The 20,401-nt window shown below is 39.6% G+C and overlaps 3 protein-coding genes across 5 annotated transcripts in view; 1 reads left to right on the top strand and 2 right to left on the bottom strand.

Annotated features, from left to right (window-relative positions):
* The window catches only part of LOC117469799 (trichohyalin-like), a 126,285-nt gene that overhangs the window by 11,045 nt on the left and 94,839 nt on the right, over positions 1-20,401 (bottom strand). The gene's annotated exons all lie outside the window — the stretch shown is intronic.
* On the bottom strand, positions 4,601-12,382 carry LOC117469803 (low affinity immunoglobulin gamma Fc region receptor III-like). 2 transcript variants are annotated; one of them, XM_034114243.1, is made up of 10 exons: positions 12,315-12,382; positions 11,784-11,822; positions 11,420-11,683; positions 10,653-10,901; positions 10,061-10,171; positions 9,393-9,443; positions 9,021-9,095; positions 8,688-8,719; positions 8,217-8,268; positions 4,601-4,636 (listed from the first exon to the last, which is right to left on the bottom strand). In XM_034114243.1, the coding sequence occupies exons 1-9, from the start codon at positions 12,343-12,345 to the stop codon at positions 8,251-8,253; spliced, it is 870 nt and encodes a 289-aa protein (XP_033970134.1). In that variant the 5' UTR covers positions 12,346-12,382; the 3' UTR covers positions 4,601-4,636; positions 8,217-8,250. The 2 variants fall into 2 exon arrangements, with proteins under 2 accessions (XP_033970134.1, XP_033970135.1); XM_034114244.1 differs by lacking the exon at positions 4,601-4,636 and having other exon boundaries at positions 8,179-8,268; positions 8,688-8,716.
* The window catches only part of LOC117469801 (low affinity immunoglobulin gamma Fc region receptor II-like), an 83,366-nt gene continuing 82,432 nt past the window's right edge, over positions 19,468-20,401 (top strand). For both annotated transcript variants that reach the window (XM_034114240.1, XM_034114238.1), the window contains exons 1-3: positions 19,468-19,515; positions 19,606-19,665; positions 19,989-20,240. In XM_034114240.1, the coding sequence (XP_033970131.1) occupies positions 19,485-19,515; positions 19,606-19,665; positions 19,989-20,240 (343 nt within the window). In that variant the 5' untranslated portion in view covers positions 19,468-19,484. The remainder of the gene's footprint in view (positions 19,516-19,605; positions 19,666-19,988; positions 20,241-20,401) is intronic.

Raw genomic sequence — 20,401 nt, 5'->3', positions numbered from 1 at the left:
CATGGAGAACTGCAAATGAACAGAAAACAGTGAAAGCAGAGTGAACTTTCAGGACAACATGCTTTAAAACAACTCTTTAGATAAAACGTTTTCAAAAGGCTGGACAAAAAGCGGTCAATCCAAAGGTCTGAGTTATAAACTGAATTTTACCTTTGGACATTACTTGTACTTGAGGCTCCAACACATGGAAACAAAAACTTTATTACCATCTTCTGGTTCCTACTTATAATTTAGATATCCTATTTCATTATATTATATCCTCTATTTAAGACATATAATGATAATTTAGTTACACTAGTAGCCATGTTACACACAAAACTCAGTTAAGTGTTATGACTATCACCAAGTCTGTAGTTTTCACTCGGACACAAACGTATGAAATACATTTTTTTTTCTTTTGTAATCTAGAATTGTGGTTCACCAAAACTCAATATTCAGACTTTTCATGATAAAGGTTTTGCATCTATATTATCTTATGTATTAAATGTTAACAAATTGAAGAACACGTACCTGTTGAATGCTGCGTGTCTCCGTCTCAGAATGCGAGGACAAAGTCTGTAAATCATTGACAGACTAATGCAGAGTATTATGCAAATAGAGTAACGCCTACAGTAATTCATTTTTCTTCACCAAACTTCTGGATGGTTAATGTTATGCTTAATATTTATTTTCAGTGTGCAAATGTTTCTGCAACAGCAAGAGGCATTTTCTACAAAAGCTGTGTAGAATATTCAAGTTTAGTGTCATTTTATCCACTGAATTGTTATCTGAGTTTCACTTTGAGTGTCTCGGTTCATGAACATCTGAACTTTGGATTCATTGTCTTGGTTACGGGTTATCAATGAATACATGGCAATAAAATCAGTTGCGATGGACCATTTGAATTGTTTTATTGTGGCAACGGTTGAAAGGCAATTCTCTATTAAGGCAGAGGACATGTCTGATCTTTGGCTGCAAGGGGCGGGACTTTCAGTTTGTATAACATCCGGCAGACTTTCTACTGTTGTGTGCATGTGTGCGTGTGTGTGCGTGTGTGTGTATGTGTGTGTGTGTGTGTAGGGGGGGGGGGGGGGGGTTTGTGTGTGTGTGGGATGTGTAGATGTGTGACTGGCAAAGACTGAAAAATAAATTCATTGAGATGAAGCACGAAAAAAGAAAGCAAGATTTGTCAGAAGGGCTAGTTATGAAATCTGTCTTCTATATGTAGCACCTAGAAAGTTAGAATTATTTAAAGCCTTTGCAGTATCAACTGATTTGGTGTATTACAAGCTAATGAACCTGCAGTATTCTTGCTTTTTTGGGTCTGAATCTTCATGGTTGAATGCACTTATAATAAAGCGCTTTAAATGAAAATGCCAATAAAAAGTGATGTACTGTCACATAATAAACTCTGATGAGGCTGCAACTGTAATGTGTTCATATCTTCAGCATGTGCATGGCCCTCCTGCTTGTGATGCAGAAACCCACCAGCAGGAGGTTCACTTTGTGTGTTCAGTTCAAGGATGGTACCCACTTGAATGAATCTTCTTGTTTTGAGTGTGTTTCCTCATGATGTAATGCACTTATTATAAGTCGCTGTGGATAAAATGATCAGCTAAATAACAAAAATGTCCTTGACTGCTGGATGGAAGTGTTTCATTACCACACAAGTGTAATGTTCAGGTGTTAATACACTTAAGTGGATGTGCCTGTACTTACAGGCCCTACATGATGCCTCCTGATTACAAAAAAAATAAGAAAAACATGACTTTGTCTTTAAAGACAGTGGAATATATATAACTACCTTTATTTACATTATACGTATTATGTACTCGTATTCAAAAAAAAATGTCAACTAGATCTCTGTGCTGAAACCTGAAAAGCTGCGATACAATGAATCATTATGATATATCCTTGAGGTGTTTACAATAGTAAAGCTGCACTTAACGTGGACACATACCTTATCATGGCAGCGAGTCTATGGAAACACAAGCGAGGGTTAGACAGGAGATATGCAGTGAGAGAGAAGTGAAACCAGTTAGAATGAAAGTGAGCTGTTTAGATTCTCTGACCTGATCCTACTGACAATGAAGTTGAGCCGTGTTTAGGGAGTGTTATCCCGGCCTTTTTGACGGTTAGATTAAATGTTTCATGATCTTACTGACAATGATGATGTTGAGCCGTGTTTAACAAGAGGACTTTGAGCCGTGTTTAACAAGAGGACTTTGAGCCGTGTTTAACAAGAGGACTTTGAGCCGCCTTGGGGAGTGTGTACTCCCGGCTCGTTTTTTTTGTTTTTTATATTATATTCATGGAGTGAAACTCCTGGTAGCTCGGGCTAGTCTGCTGGGGCTTGTGTTAGGGTCTGATTCTCCCGGCCCCCTATGATGCTGATTTGTGTATGGAGCGTGATTAAAGAGATTAGAAGTGAGAGAAGCATTTCATAATGTGAAAATGCCTGAACATCACTTATCTGCTGGTTGAATTTCCCGGGAGGGATTGAATAATAAAAATAATAATAATAGATGAAATTTGTATAGCGCCTTTCAAGGGACCCAAGGTCGCTTTACATGGTGAACAAACAAACAAAGAAACAAAAGGGGTAAATACGGTGTAGAACGCCTGCTCGCGGTCGGCTTGTGCGTAATGCGACTTCCGTGTTCGCGGATCAGCTGATGGAGGAGGCCTCCTCCATCAGCTGATGGAGGAGGCCTCGACTCCATTCTGATGCCGGATCGGCTCGTTTCACTTATGCCGAGACGGCCGGACTGTACCCGTATTTCTGCCGATGGAGGTCTTTTCCTCTTGAGAGGTTGCTGAGGCTTAGAGATGTAAAATGTAATCTAAGAAGATGCACACACAAATAATTCACGCTACCAAAATCCTTATCAGATATAGCTATCCATTCAAAATAGCTACAGATATCTGAACAGTAGAAGTTATTTTGACCCATTAAAGTAATGAAAATAATAATCTTTATTTTCTTAGCACCTCATATGTCTTTGTATTTAGATTCATGTACAGTTAAGAATAAACTCTTGTAAATGTAAAGGATTGGGGCCACATTTGAATAGTTTTTACAATCTATCTGAATGATTCTGAGAGAAAAGTCTGAATTTTTACTTTTTTCTCAGAATTTAAAAAACATGTTTATTTATATAGTACCTTTCAACACAAGGCAATTCAAAGTGCTTGATGAAAATGAAAAACCTTAAAAGTGATATAAGTCAGAATACAGACTTTTCCCCAGAATTACGTTTTTTTTTCGGATATTCGGACTTTTTTCTCAGTTTGTCAAATGTTTCAGAATTATTTTTAGGTTATGGTTTAAGTTTCAAAAGTTAAAACCTACATTCATCTTCTGTTGCAGTGCAAACCCTTCTAATGATAAAGTGCTGGACAGAAAACATAAAAAATACTGACATTTTTCTTTTTTAAAGCGATAATGTTGGATCTAAAGGTTACTTGCAGGTGTTTTTCCAAGTAATTGATTTTACAATAACAAGGGATTAACATTGAATGAAGTTTTTTAAGATAATTCTATTGTTGATTTCTTGCATATTATCATGAATTGAACTCGTCTCTTGTGCAGAATCAGGATATAAAAACTCACCCTCAGCAGAGGAGCCTCTCTACGCACCCGTGATGAAGGTAGGACTGTAAATGTTCCTCATAATGGCTTGAAAATATACTTTAAAAGATTGAATTACATTTCATGGTTAAGTAAATTAATTAAGATTAAATTGTTTCCTTGAATCTTTTTATTTTTATCTTTCAGGACTCGTTCGGCAAGTTGAGAGACGCTCCGTCAGATTAGCAAATTGTTCAGAAATGATTTTCAGTTCAACTCAGATCAATGTTCAGTCAAATATATTCAACCCAAATCTTCCTAGAGCTGGAAGTACATTTTGTATATTAATATTGCATTTTATTTTGTTAACTCTGCTCTGAGTATTTGGTTTCATATAACTTTTCATATCTGTGTCATTTTCCTAAAAGATGAAGGTTGTTGTGTTATTTGTTTTCATGTATTCAGTGAATTTTTACTTGAAAATATTTCCTTTGAACTTCCATAACTTTCTAAGCCATTAAAGCCCACACATTCAAACAAGAGTTGTGTTAAAGAGGCCCAATTCTGCTTTTGGGGGTTTTCACTTTCCTGATATATAGATTTGTTATTATCTAATGAGGGGAAGTGGAAACAGGTGAGCAGGTGAACCAGGTCATGTGACTGCACTCTGAGAAGTGAGGAGTTCAACATGACTCTGAGAGTGTGGAGACATCTGGTGGACAGAGGGAGCATAACAAATAATGCAGGTTTATTGTGTCATATATAATATCCATATTCAGCTCCTCTGCCACCTGCAGTCAGTTGACAAACACTGCAGACAATAAATACACAAATTATACAAATACATAAATACAAATAGATTGAAAACGGCTGAATTTACTATTATTACTATTATTGGACAAAATGTGTCACAGCGACATACGCCTGGTTTCTCTTTCAGGATGAACAGAACAGAGTTTCTTTAATCAATGCAGATGCTGTTTAAGATAGAAGCCTTTATTGTAATTATATATAAAATACAATGAAATTACGAGTGCCCGTACGAGCAGTGCTTAAAATACGCAACATGAACAACACATTCACAAACTATTTAAAAAAGAGACAAGCAACAAAAGACAAAAACAAGAAGAAGAGAAATAGTCAGTTTTAGAGCTTTAGTGAACGATTAAGGCAGTTCTATAATAAGATAAGATGAAATAATATGTGGCTGTATAAAAGTAGGTTTTGAGTTCATGATGTTGGTTGCAGAGTCTCTGTGTGTGTGTGTGTGTGTGTGTGTGTGTGTGTGTGTGTGTGTGTGTGTGTGTGTGTGTGTGTGTGTGTGTGTGTGTGTGTGTGTAAATAATAATAATAAGTCATTTATTTTATATAGGCGCCTTTCAAGGCTCTCAAGGTCGCCATACAAATACATAAAAAACAAGATACACAATAGATAACACCAGCATAAGAAACATAAACAAGACAATGCAGTATATAAATCAATCAATCAAATAACCAAATAAATAAAAACAGAGGATATGTGATGGATAATGATCAGGGTGGATATGCGAGTGTGAAGAGATATGTTTTGAGGCGTGATTTGAAAATGGGGAGAGGGTCAGTGTTGCGGATGTCAGGTGGGAGAGAGTTCCAGAGGCGGGGTGCAGAGCGGCTGAAGGCTCTGGACCCCATTGTGGTTAAACGGAAGGGGGGTGCAGTGAGGTGGAGGGAAGCAGAAGACCTGAGTGTGCGGATGGGTGTGTTGATGTGCAGGAGGTCGGAGAGGTACAGAGGAGTGAGGTTATGGATGGCCTTAAAGGTGATACGGGATTTGACGGGGAGCCAGTGAAGTTGCTGAAGAACAGGAGTGATGTGGTTAATGGAGGGGGTTCTGGTGATGATGCGGGCGGCAGAGTTCTGAACCAGTTGAAGTCTGTGGATGGATTTAAGAGGGAGACCAAAGAGAAGGGAGTTGCAGTAGTCGATGCGGGAAGTGACCAGGGTGTGAACAAGAATGGCGGTGGTTTTAGGGTTAAGGGACGGGCGGAGGCGGTTGATGTTGCGTAGATGGAAATAGGCAGACCGAGTGAAATTACTGATGTGAGATTTGAATGAAAGTGTGCCGTCGAGGATGACACCCAGACTCTTAACCTGAGGGGAGGGGGAGACTGAAGAGTTGTCTATTGTAATGGAGAAACTGTCAGGTTTGGTTAGGGTGGATTTTGTGCCAATGAGGAGAACCTCTGTTTTATTGTCGTTAAGTTTGAGAAAGTTAGAGGAAAACCAGGATTTGATGTCCTGTAAGCAGTCAGACAGGGAGGATGGAGGGAGGATGGTGGTTGGTTTGGAGGACAAGTAGAGCTGGGTGTCATCCGTGTAGCAATGAAAGTGGATGTTGTGTTTACGGAAGATATTGCCAAGAGGAAGTAGATAGATGATAAAAAGAAGAGGATCCAGGACAGAGCCCTGGGGAACACCGGTCATGACTGGAAGTGGCTGTGATTTGAAGATTTTGAGTTGGATGAACTGAGTGCGGCCAGAGAGATATGATTTAAACCAGAGGAGGGGTGTGTCAGTGATCCCGATGGAGGTCAGTCTGTCAATGAGGATGCTGTGGGAAATGGTGTCAAAAGCTGCTCTAAGATCAAGGAGGATGAGGATAGTTAATAGTCCGGAGTCAGCTGCCATGAGGAGGTCGTTAGTGATTTTCATCAGTGCTGTTTCTGTGCTGTGATGGGGGCGGAAACGAGATTGAAATTGTTCGTACAGGTTATTGTCAGACAAGTGGGTATGGATCTGGGATGCAACAGTTTTTTCCAGGATTTTTGAGAGAAATGGTAGGTTAGATATGTGACGAAAGTTATTAAAGTTGTTCGGGTCTGCACCAGGTTTCTTCAGTATGGGCGTGATGGCGGCTGATTTGAAAAGTGAGGGAACAAGACCAGAGGTGAGGGAGGAGTGTATGATGACAGTTATAAGGGAGGACAATGAAGATAGACAGGCTTTTACCAGGGGGGTAGGAAGAGGGTCTAACTGACAGGTTGATGGCTTGGATTTACTGATGAGGTCAGATATTACAACAGCAGAGGGAAGTGTGAAACTTGAAAGAGAATGAGAGAGAGGGTCGGTGAAAACAGGGAGAGATATACTGCACGTGGTGTTAGGAGTTAGTTGCTGGTGAATGTTTTCTATTTTGTCATTAAAAAATGACATGAGGGAGTTACAGTAGGCAGTTGAATACTGATGAGGTGCAAGAGAGTCCGGTGGTCGTAGAATGTACTTCACTGTAGAGAACAGGACCCTTGTGTTCCCTTCGCTAGAGCTGATGAGAACTGCGTAATATGATGATTTGGCTGTAAAGAGAGTGTCCTTGTAGTGGAGAATGTGGTTATTGTACATTTCTTTGTGAACGACAGGTCCAGTTTTTTTGCAGAGGCGTTTCAATCGACGGCCTTTTGTTTTGAGTTGGCGTAGTTCAGGTGTAAACCAAGGAGCAGAATGGGTGAAGGAAACAGACCGGGTTTTTAAAGGAGCCATGGTATTGAGCAGTTTATGAAGATTGTTATTGTAATGAGAAACCAGTTCATCAGGCGGGGATGAACAATTTATGCTGGGGAGGTTGTCAATGCCACCGGAGAGTGTAGTTAAATTAATATCCTTGATGTTGCGGAAGGAAATAACACGTGACAGATTTGGTTTGGACAGTGTTAAGGTGACAGTAAAGGATATTAATGAGTGATCAGAAATGGGAAGATCAGTTGCAGTACATTTAAGAGGGGTGACACCAGAACAGCAGATCAAGTCCAGAATATGTCCTTTGGAATGAGTCGGAAAATCGATATGTTGCTGTAATCCAAAACTGTCCAGGCAAGATGTGAAGTCCTTTGTGAGAGCATTGTTGACAGTATCCATATGTATATTAAAATCTCCCAGCACTATTATGTTAGGTGAGAGTGAGCAGAGCAGACCAGATGGATTGTATGGGTTTGGAGTCATCGATGTAAAATCTTCGCCGGGAACCACGGTGGATATATTTCCGACGGGGATGACGAGCGATGTCCAGAAAGAGGTGCAATGCCGGTGATGTGTCGGGCAATCACCGGCATTGTGTGTGTGTGTGTGTGTGTGTGTGTGTGTGTGTGTGTGTGTGTGTGTGTGTGTGTGTGTGTGTGTGTGTGTGTGTGTGTGTGTGTGTGTGTGTGTGTGTAGCTCAGAGTGTGTATGGCTTTGGGAAATAAACTGTTTAGTATGTGAATATACTCTCTATGGCAGAGCGGTAAAACCTTGTTCAATGATGTGACAAGGTAAAGCAATATTTACAATTCAAATGAATCTGACAGTGACACAGAAATACACTGTGACACGTTTTATAGTTCATGTGTTCTCACAGTCACCTTCACACCTTCACAGGACAGTAAATATAACACATGTTTAACCACAGACTCAGCGTGATGCAGAAACACTTTTAACTCGGCAGTAAACCACAACGAGAGTATTTAGAATCAGCCGTGTGTCTGTGAGATGGAACAAGTCGGTTTAACTGTGAAACCACAACAAACTTTCATATCTTAAAACATAAATGAGCATTTCGCTTTGATAACTAACCACTACATTTGTTCTTCAACAATAAAATGAACTATTTATTTATAATACTTTATAAACAAATATCAGTGCATTCTTAATTCACCTTTTCATTAAGGTACAACGTGTGAAACAGTTTTTCAAAACTCCATCTTCAGCTGTAAAACAAATACAGAACAAATGTTAATAATATAGAATAGGAGTATTATAGAGGTAGGCTTTGTTAAAATGTTATATATGTATTTATATCATTTACGGGTAGTAAGCACGATTATAACTATTTCTAAAGTTCAAGAATAATAATGAGGAATGGTACAAAATCTAATTTTAAGTTGAATGCATGACTCCAGTGAATGGTATGTATGTTAGAAGGTTACCCTTTTGTTCTATATACAATATATAGTTAAACCAAAATGTATATAGTTGTATAAAGTCAAAGCACATTATTTTAAACCCTCATACAACTTACTACACATCCATGTTGTCCAAAGTTTTCAATAGGATGTTAAAATATCTACCATCCATCCAGTATGACATTAAGCAACATTCATTATAATAATCTAATTCTCAGTCTTACCGGCTGGATTGTAGAATACAAGGCGTCCTCTGCTACGGATTGAAAATGTAGGTTATTAAAGAGGCCAGATTATGCTTTTTGTGGTGTCCCCTCTCCTGTAGTGTGTTTTGTAGGTTTTAGTCCATGTAAATGGTCTGCAAAGGCTAACATTCCTGTGTTCCCTCCAGAGGGAGCTTCTCTCCCAAACACCCCCCCCCCCCCCCCCCCCATAACAATAATTGTCTAAAAAGTGTGCCTTTAGATTTCAATTAAGACACAACCGTACTTGACATAAGTAAGAAAAGCATGTAAGGTGAAATTAAAGCAGTAGTAACCCTGTCAGGTTTTAAGTACCTTTCTTCTTCCTGTTTTTTGATACCACAGCATACGTCATTTGGCCTGAATCCACTGCACTGGTCTCTACTGGAACTAGCAACAAAAAAATACATATAGTTTAGTTGACATGACAGATAAATGGACAGACAAATAAGACAGAAAAACAGCCAGTGTTTATTAAGTACAGAATATTGTTATATTTTAATTAGATATGTAACATCCTTTAAACAATTGGTCGTATTTTAATACCACTAATAACTACACTCTAGTTATTTCGCACATGACGAAAAAGCCTTTGAATCTTCTATTTGAAAGTCCTAGTATATTAAGGTAAGCTAATTACATTACTTTAGATCTTTATGAAGGATGCAACATGGTTTGTGTTCTCACCTGTGTGATGCTCAGCCAGTCCAGGTGTTTGTGTGGACAGGCAGAGCAACACTGCTCCACAGTAAAGGAAAAACAACATTAAAATCTAACCAGAAACAAAAGAAGATTCAGACATGGAATAACGAGTATGGAAACTATTTTCTTCCATGCCTCATTTTGTGACAGCAAACATAAATGGATTTATTTTTAAGAAAAACCCATACATAAAATACAAATACAATCTATAGGGTAGCAGACCTTCGCCAAGACCGACCAAATACCTTCACAGCGTTAAGAAAGATAATTAATGTAATGGCTCAAAATAGAACTGAGTGTTTCCTTATTATCAAAACCTAGAATCCTGAATGTCACGAAATTAGTTTTTTCATTATTCGTAGGCTTGGGTGTGATGGCGTTTAGTCGTCTCATTTAGACACTCAGCAACCGCCGTTTTGAAATCCACCAGTCCGGTATTTACTGACGTATTTTATGACTTAGAACATAACGGTAAATCTCTTCAGCTTGTGTTAACCACAGACATTATTTCAGGCTTACAACCAAAAAAAAAAATACTTAAATACAAGGGAACACAAAGTGCTAAAATGCTGACTCATTTCAGGTTTTTAGGACTCATTCCTGCAGTTCTCCGTCGCCTATAGTAGCAGATTGTTGGTGAATTGTATTCGTACCTCTGTGCCGATAACCTTTGCAAAATCGATGTATTCCCACGGCCAGCAGCAGAAGCATCAATGAAACAGAGACAAAGATCCACGGGGAGAGAGTGGAGCAAGTTTCTTTAGCTGAAAACGAAATAGGAATGATTAATTTAGGAGCAGACGGTAATCACATGTATTTCTTAACATCATTTCGACATGCATCATCAAAGTGATGAACACATTATAAATCAATACCTATAATACTATTAAATAATATATAATATTCTGCAATTTTGGTACTTTAAGTATATTTTGATGCCATTAGTTTTGTCCTATTACTTGTACAATTTAGTACAAGTAATACTGTAGGAGAAGTTGAAGAAATACCCAAGATCTGAGTATTTCTTCCACTTCTCATTCTATTCAAAGATTCAAAAGGTTAAATGTTATATCATATACACAACTACAGTATAGTTGTGTATATGATATAAACAACTTGGGTCACAGGTTCCTCAACAATGCAATTACAAGACATTACAAAAAATATAAGATATAAGTATTTTACTTGTATTTACTTGTAACATAACATGTAATTAAATATCAGAGTACAAAGGTTATATCTCACCTCTGACAGTCAGCCGGCTCTCTGGTGATTCTCCACCATCAGAGATGCTGCACTTGTAGAGTCCTTCATCAGATTTAGAAACCCTGCGGATGTTCATGTTCTCTGAAGGGCTGCTCCTGATGAGGCGGCCATCTTTATAGAAGTCAGCTGAGAGGATGGAGGAAGTGGTCGTCTTGTTCCTGCAGCTCAGAGTCACAGATTCTCCCTCCATCACAGGGAGCACAGGACTCTCCAGGATCACAGAGCCACCTGAACAACATCGGGATCAAACATTCAGTTTGAGTTTTGTCGAAGAAGTTATTTACAAGAGAACAATTGTTAATTTAGACGAAGGCATTGTGAAGATACTGAGATGTAAAGTCAGGTTGCAACATGCCCAGAAATGATAAATATCAGAAATAAACTGAACACATTGATGAATAAATCAGAAATCAGAGTGTGTTATTTATATAATATTTGTGAACAATTATAAAAATGACATCGGAGACAGGAAAAAACCACAATTTATTTTAGATTTAAGAAACATATTTGTCTGCAATTGTGTGACTCCAATAGTAGGCTATGCTTAATAACCACGCTCAGCTTTGCGCACGCTGTTTGCTTTTATTGCACTTCCTTGAGGAATTCTGTTCTTTATTTACAATATTAAGATAAAAAAAATGTTTTTTGCTTCAAGGATATGTTTATTTTATAACCTTGGCATCATTGCACTTTTTTTGTTCTTCTAACAAACATTGTATAGAAAGAATATGTTAATGTCAACATACCGGTGATAATGACGTTCACAGAGTTGCTTTTCTTCCCTCCAGCCTCACACCAGTAATCTCCACTTTCCTCTTTATAAGGAGATTTAATGTTGCATTTATTCTCATTCAATGAGCCCCATTTTGAACCATCACAAGTTTCCTTTCCTGCTTTGCTCCACCGTAAAATGTTCACATCAGTCAAACCATCGAAGCCCACACATCTTAAAGAGAACGGCTCATATTCAAAGACCTGAAGTCTGGATGGTTCGATCCAAACATCTGCATCTGAAACTCAAAAATACATTTTGTTGTTGAGATTAATATATAGCACTTTAAATAAAGTTATGATTTGTTTTGCTTTATTTTTGGTAAACAAGTTTCTTACCAACTCTCTGTTCACAGAGCTGCAGAAACACCATCATCCCTGCAGAGACAACAGAGACAAACATCAGACGGATTGTTTATATTAGATTTGATTACCTTATATATTTGATGGATAATACTTTTAAAACAATTTGAAAAATCTTAAAATGTTAATCATTTGTATATATTTATATGGAGGTAGATTTGTCTCAATATTATGTGTTCGGACAGATCAATAACCCGTTTGTAAATGTAAAATTCCCAAAAGGATTTGTAAAATAACAGAAATATTCATGGAAAATGTGTAAAGAATATATAAAATGCACGTCAAGCAGCAATTACTTTTCAGACTACATCTAAAAATGCTTGAAACCACATCATCGTCCCAAAATGGCAGTGACACGCGTAGACTTGTTTTTACATTTACACACGGGTTAGTGATCTGTTCACACAAATAATATTGACACAAATCTACCTCCATATGTTCCTTTAGCTAATATGATCTAGTAACATCTTTTATATGAAAAACATCAGATGAAGACTCAGTACTCACACAGTGTGATGCAGAGCGCTGTGGCCTCCATGACGTCTGGCTGCTGACTGAGTGAACCTCACACTGAAATGTAAAAAGAAGAAGAGGGGTGGTCTCTTCCTGTGTGGCTCACTAATGAAACGCCTTGTCGCTCAGACGCGTGTCATGGAAGGAAATACGTGTCAGTGGTGGGGTTAATATTAGAGGCTGAGGCCAAAAACTCACACGTGAGAAAGACAACTTTACGTCTTGATGTGTAGAACAGACAAACAAAAAGCATTATGACATGACGGAAAACTATACTTTAACACAACTGCTTACACAGAATTAAACATTGTTATGATGCATTCTTTAAAATATGGAGTACCACAAGGCTCAATTATTGCCACATCTGTATTGCCACATTTGCCAAATTCCCCAGAGAAACATCATTGACAGTTTTGATTTTGTTTTTAAATCCTTCTTATGCACGTGATACCTATTCAATATATGTGTTTATTCATAATAATAATAATAATAATATTAACAATAACATTAAAAGGCAGTTTGAAAAGGTGATTTTAACATAAATAACATCTGGTCAATGACCTGGTCCTTGGTTTGATTTGGTCAGAATAAAGCAACATCTCCAATAGACCTGCATATTAAAGTCAAATCATTCATTTGAATTTAATTCACATCCTTAAATAATAATATGTAACAAACTGCCACCTTTATTACTTTCATCCGTTATGCAGGTGATTGTAGAACTACATGAGAAAATAAATGCCCAGATGTACTAATGCATGAGTCTTGTGATCAGCAGTCCCTTTGTTATCAACACAACCTTGATCAGCCCTTCACTTAACCACACGGTACATCAGGCTACCTTAAAGAACTCGGTGTCCAGATAAATTTAGTTTTACTGCATGTGTTTGCCGGGTGGTTTTCAGATGCTGGCTGCACGTGAGCTGAGGGGCCCGTACCTGTTTCTGTCTGTGGGTTCCTCGTGTGGTTTTTATTCTGAAAGTGAAAGAAGAAGAAGCTGAAACTGTAACGAGGGGCTAAAGCTACAAGAGCAAGAACAGTGGCCCCCATGTTGGAAACAAGTCTGCTAAAAGTTCACTATCTGTTGGTGGCTGCTAAGGGAAATGACCCACATGCAAACAAGCTAGTTGCATTTCAGTGTTTGATTATACAAAGCTTAAAGACAGACAGAGGCTGCAGGACACTTATACTCTGCAGGCTGATGAAGGGAAGTGGAAACAGGTGAGCAGGTGAACCAGGGAAAGGGAGGCCTTGGAATCAGGAGGTAGCAAGTTCGAATCCCACTGCAGTCAGCATGTCGTTGTGTCCCTGAGACACTTCACCCCAAATTGCTCCTGTGGGGATTGTCCACAGCACTGAATGTAAGTCGCTTTGGATAAAAGCGTCTAACAAATGACATGTAATGTAATCTAATGTGACTGCACTCTGAGAAGTGTTGAGTTCAACTTGATTCTGAGATTGTGGAGACATCTGGTGGACAGAGGGAGGAAATACACTGCATCCATTTTTTATTCAGCTGGAAGCTGTAAGGCCAAGACAGTTGGAGCAAGTATTTTATTACTTTTAAACACCTCTCTTACCTCAGGATGTGTCCCAGCTGCCTTCAAACATGCCGTGGTCAAGCCACTACTTAAAAAGAAAAATCTCGACCCCTCCATTCTCGCAAATTTTAGGCCCATCTCCCAGCTACCTTTTTTATCAAAAGCCCTGGAGCGAGTAGTCTACGCCCAGCTGCAGTCTTTTTTAACCATGCATGGCATCCATGAAAAGTTCCAGTCTGGCTTCAAACCCATGCACAGCACTGAAACAGCCCTTTTAAGAGTTTTTAATGATCTGCTCCTAGCCGCCGACTCAGGTAGCCCAGCTGTCTTGGTGCTGTTAGACCTGACAGCTGCCTTTGACACTGTGGACCATAGTATCCTGTTGTCACGGCTTGAACAGTCCGCTAGCATCACAGGCTCTGCCCTTGCATGGTTCAGGTCCTACCTGACAGACCGTAGCTTCTCGGTACAGCTAGGTGCCTTCTCCTCTGCCAAAGCCCCTCTTACCTGTGGGGTTCCCCAAGGCTCGATTCTGGGCCCCATCCTTTTTCTACTGTACATATTGCCCCTAGGTTCAATTCTCACAACACACAACATCCCCACATCTGCCACTCAATTCAAATGTAAACTCATTACAGCTATTGATGGACTGCTTAGCAGAGATCAAATCCTGGCTGAGCCAAAATGTCCTCAACCTCAATGAGAGCAAGACTGAGGTTATCTTTTTTGGACCCCAACCTCTAGCCTCCCAGGTTGATATTCTGGGATCCCTCAAAAATAATATCCTCCCCTCTGTCACGAACCTTGGAGTGACCTTCAATAGCGCTTTTAAATTCGATAAGCAGGTCAGCAGCGTAGTCAAAACCTGCTTTTTTAAAATACGACTATTGGCCAAGACCAAGTCGTTTTTATCTTTTAAAGACCTGGAAAGGGTTATTAACGCCTTTGTTACCTCGAGGTTGGACTACTGCAACGCTCTGTATGTGGGTATGGACCAGGCGTCAATTAAACGCCTGCAGCTAGTGCAGAACGCAGCTGCACGTCTTCTGACTGGCCACAAAAAGCGTGACCACATCACCCCTATTCTGGCCTCACTGCACTGGCTTCCAATTCGGTTCCGAATTGATTTTAAACTCCTTTTATTTGTTTTTAAAGCACTAAATGGGCTGGCTCCGGCCTATATAGCTGAACTGCTCCAACGCTACACCCCAGCCAGAGCTTTAAGGTCTGCTGACCAGCTGCTGCTGGTAGTGCCCAAGACCAGGCTCAAAACCCGAGGTCACCGAGCCTTCGCTCTGCCCCTCCATGTGAGGTCGGCCCAGACCCTAGGGGTTTTTAAATCTACTCTTAAAACACACTTCTTCTCTCTGGCCTTTTAGTCAGAGCGGAGTACGACTTCCTGACTTTTCCCTGTGTTTTTTTTTTTTATATATCTGTTGTAATTTATTGTCTTTTATTGTGATTGTAGTAATGTGTTTTTATGATTGTAGTATTTATTACATGTACAGCACTTTGGCCCGACCAAAAATCGCTTTTAAATGTGCTTTATAAATAAACTTTGATTTGATTTGATTTGATTTACATCAAAATGTAGTTATTATACCTGAAAGCATGCAGATGTTTCCATTACAAATAAAGTAGGTTTATTGGTTAATATGTAATATTCAAAGGAAGGTCATATGATCAGCAACTCTGTCTCTGTCACAGTTCTGCTTTCTCACTCACCTTTTTTCTGCAGTAACATTCCTTAGTCACCTGGTAGTCACACCCTGTCTCTCTCTCACTCTGTTACACCCATCAGCTCCATTAGTATATAGGCCCACTTCACTTTCACCTCAGTGCCAGATCGTACTTTGCAGCATGCCAGTCTTTCCCGCATTACCTTCCAGATTGCTCTCCCGGTTTCGACCCTGCCTGTCCGTGACCAGCCTGCCTCGCCTGTTTCCTGACCCTGCCTGTACCCGGACTATTCTGCCTTGCCTGCTCCCTGACCCGGTCTGTACCTGCGACTCCCGTCTTGCCTTCTCCTGGAACCCTCGCCTGTCCCCGACCAGCCCTTTGCCTACTATCTGCCTTTTCGTCTCCTACCAGTTTATTGCCTTAAATAAAGCTGGTTACCGACTATCCCAGGTTTCCCGTGTGTTTGCATTTTGGTCCTCAGCTCGTTTGTGACAGTCTCCTGAATAGTCAGTTGACTAAAACACTGCAGATAATTAGATATCATAACAAAAATGATAAAACAATCTTATCTTATCTTATAATACATAATAGAACTAAAAACTATTTGATAAGCTTCAGTGAAACAAAAACATTAAAAAAAATGTGGAGCCCGTCCAGCTAGCTTGTGCTATGTTGGCCACCCTCTTATTAATTGGTGTGAAAATGGAGGCTTCCTTCAGTGTTGGCAAGTGCGTGAGAATGTTGTCCTCCATTTGGCTTGAGAGAAGCGTAGGAAGATGAGTAGCTGGGCAGTGTCACGTACATCGCAGCTCTCATCCAAAGCCAAGGAAAAAAAGTCAAAGTTGACCGCTCTGTTCTGCAGCTGAAGCTCCAGATTTCCCGCGATGTCCTCAATCCTCCTCGTAACAGTGCGTCGGGAGAGCGGCACTTTCTCATTTAACTTTCGCAGAGTCCAACAAACACTCCTTAATGAATTCTCCGTCCGAAAACGGTTTACTTTTCTTTGCAATTTTGTGGGATAAGACATAACTCGTCTTGACAGCTGCATCTCTGGATGTGGAATGTTTTGTGGAAATATGTTGTTGGCTTTGCAGCTTAGCTAGCAAAGCATCCGACCCCTTTGCCCGCTCTTCCTCAGACAGGTTATTGTATTTATCTGCGTGTTTGGTAGCATAGTGGCGACTCAAATTGCACTCCTTGAACACAGCGACCTGCGCACCACAAACTAAACACACAGCTTTACCTTTCACTTCTGTAAATAAATACTTAGCGGTCCATGTCTTGTTGAAAACGCAGCATTCAGTATCGATCTTTCTTTTTTTGCCCTTAGCGGACATTTCGAGGACTAGCCGGCCAGCATCACTCGTAGCCGTTACGGCATGCGCGTTTACGTAAATAAATAAAAAAAACAGCAGCGCCCTTTTCAAAATAAAAGCAACACAGTTAGAAAAGTATTTACGCCATGCAAGCAATACAGCTGTGTTGCTTTTATTTTGAAAAGGTTGCTGTTATAATTTATGATCAACCTCACACGGGCCGGCCAAGGCCGGCCAACGGGCCGAATGTGGCCCGCGGGCCGTAAAATGCCCACCCCTGCCCTAGCTTCATGGCTACAGCTTAGCAGCATTTTCGTCTGAAACACTTTGCTGATATTGAACCTTGCTTTCAAATAACAGTATCTAATCTCAAAAGGGTTTACAGTCCTACAAGTTTGCAAATAAAACAATCACGATATTGTATTGTGTGTTAGTTACCTCTACAGTAGTGTGTTAGGAGAAGATGGAAAACCAAAACACTGAGAGTTCTCAAATGAGTTTTAAGGGGCTTTCCGTCTGTGTGGAGAAGCATCATGGAGAACTGAAAGTGAACTGAAAACAGAAATAATAAGACCTGAGTTAGAAACTGTACATTTGTTTTACTAATTATTCTGCTACAAGCAAATAAAGCTAAACTTAACTGACTTACAGTTGAAACATTAACAAAGCTTTTATTATCTGTTCTAATAAAAAATGGTGGTTATAAGAGAAGACCACTCAAAATGTAGACTCTTTTTTTTCTAAACATTTATAATCTGTTTTAGCTTAAATGTTAGACGAAGACCGCTTACCTGTTGAATGTTGCGAGTCTCTGTCTCTTCACCTGCCTACGAGGACAGAGTCTGTAGATCATTAACAGGTTCTGGAAGTTTATAATGCAGATATAGTAAAGGCTCTTTAAATTCTTCCACTGAACTTCTAAGTAGTTATTCAATGTTTTGCATTATATTTGTTCAGTGTGCAAATGTTTCTGAAAAAGCAAGAGACATTTCTTACTAAAGTTTCACAACAAAACAAGTTTAGTGTAATTTTATCCACTGAATTTTTATCTGAGTTTCACTTTGAGCGTCTCGGTTTATGAACATCTGAACTTTGGATTCAGTGTCTTGGTTACAGGTTATAAATTAATACATGCTAATAAAAACAGTTTCAAAGGACCTTTTATGTGGTTTTATTGTGGCAACTGTTCAGGGGCAATTCTCTATTAACGCAGAGGACATGTCTGATCTTTGCCTGCAGGGGGCGGGACTACTCAGTTTATATAACATCTGTCAGACTTTCTTCTGTTGTGTGTGTGTGTGTGTGTGTGTGTGTGTGTGTGTGTGTGTGTGTATGTGTGTGTGTGTGTGTGTGTGTGTGTGTGTGTGTGTATGTGTGTGTGTGTGTGTGTGTGTGTGTGTGTGTGTGTGTATGTGTGTGTGTATGTGTGTGTGTGTGTGTGTGTGTGTGTGTGTGTGTGTGTGTGTGTGTGTCTGATTGGTAGAGGGTCTGGAAGTTAAATAAATTAGTAAAGAGAGAGATATAAAAGATAAAGATGGCAGGATTTTGTATATCTCTTAAGGACTAGCAGCCTCGCTCGACGGTGTTCATGGAGCTGTTTCTTCTCCAGTGTTTGTACAGATCATTCGTAGAATTTAACACGGATTAAACCTGACCATCTCCATCAGATAATAAACTCTGACCTGAGGCTGTGCAGCTACTCTAATGTGTTTAAAAAGTGCCGGCCCTAACCTATTTGCCACCCATGGCAATATTTTAGCTCGCGCCGTCACTTAATTGGGGTGGACCTCATCTCCTCTAGGGGGGACCGGGGGCATGACCCCGGGAAGAGATGTTTAAACATTCTAAAGTGAAATGCTTCAATCTGGTGCACATTCAGGGCAAAATTAAGATACTAAATCTTTGGGGTCTCAAAACCCATATGAAAAGTGTGCAGGTCCTCTACCACCTGTCTCGGGGGGGCGCCACAGTGTATGGGCTCTGTATGTAATCTACTGTAGGCCTAGTTCTGTTGTTGTTATCTAACATTTATTGTTAATAGTATTAGTAAAAACAATTGTAAAAAAATAGTAAAAGTTAATCATTTTGAATTAGATTTGTTTCTGCCCCCCCTATTTGCGGCACCCCCCATGGATGGATGAGCATTCACCTAAACTTCCTATGATACGATACGATATACTGGGCCGGCCATGTGTTTATATCTTCCGCAGTGTGCATGGCCCTTCTGCCTGTAACGCAGAAAACCACCAGCAGGAGGTTCAGTTTGTGTGTTTGGTTTAAGGATGGTACCCACTTGAATGAATCTTCTTGTTTTGAGTTTGTTTCCTCATGATGTATTGGAGTTGATCACGTTATTAAGGCTATAGTTTTAGGCCTGTTTCAACATGACCATACCTCTTCATGCACAAAGACAGCACATATGTTCCACTGCCCATAACGCTCAACTATGGTTTTTATTTCATGATGTTCTCAGCCACATGTTAACTGGTAACGGTTTCATCTAGAGCTCTGAGCTGAAACCACAGAGAGTCTGACCCCAGCCTCAGAAACACTCAGGAAGAGGAAGTTCTCACTCACATCATATTTCTGTGTCTCACAGTGAGACGCTCAGACAGCAGGAAGACATCATGGAGGTCACAGCGCTCTGCAGCCGACTGCGTGAGTCTCAGCTTTCTTTCAACTTTCATTTATTCTTTTATATTAACACATATGAGGCTGATTTACAGTTTTCTTTACTTTTATATCCAGTGATGTGTGTCGTCATTCTGCTGGGTGCACATATTCAGAAGAGCTCTACGGGAAACTATGGTGGGTAGCAACTATACAAAAGTAACTTTTTACATTTTTCCACATAATGCTTTCCACAGTTTCAGTCTTTAACTCCCAACCAGATTCAAGTTAGGCTGATAATAGCCATTTAATTGCATCTGTGTATGTCTCTGTAGAGTAATATAAAGTTAATGAAGTTTCAAATATGTATTTTCTAACCTGAATAGTAGGCTGACAATGTCAACTTGAAATTAAATCAAACATTCCAGATTGTGATTTTTTTATTCTCCCGATTCAAATCATAGTTTTGCAAGTCATTTTTTATATATCAAATGCTCTATTGTCTCTGTTTCTGTCCTCAGACGCAGCTTTGCAAATGATGGCAGAGAGACTGCAGCTCTTTGAATACAAACCCTTCTCTTTTCTCTGCGAGGGTCTTGGATCTGCTCTGAGGGGGTTTAGGAACAACAATGAGTTAATTCAGGGTTGTTATATTATTGATTCATCAACACTGAACTGCACCATTAAATCAGCCTATGATTCAGACAGTGGGGTTTACTGGTGTGAGGATGAGAAAGGAGAGAAGAGCAACTCTGTCGACATCACCGTCACCGGTATGTTTATAGTAATTAAGATTTGTTTTAAACTGCAATGCTCTTTTCCTTTAATTCAGATATACTGCAGATAGTTTTCAATGTTACATCTATATACAGTACTTGTAAAACATATATTGATTCTGACCAAGTGTGTCATAAATATGCAGGAATTGCAATGC

This window comes from Trematomus bernacchii, unplaced genomic scaffold (assembly GCF_902827165.1).
Source record: "Trematomus bernacchii unplaced genomic scaffold, fTreBer1.1, whole genome shotgun sequence".
NCBI classification, from domain to species: domain Eukaryota; kingdom Metazoa; phylum Chordata; class Actinopteri; order Perciformes; family Nototheniidae; genus Trematomus; species Trematomus bernacchii.
This window is presented reverse-complemented; position numbering and strand designations above follow the sequence as displayed.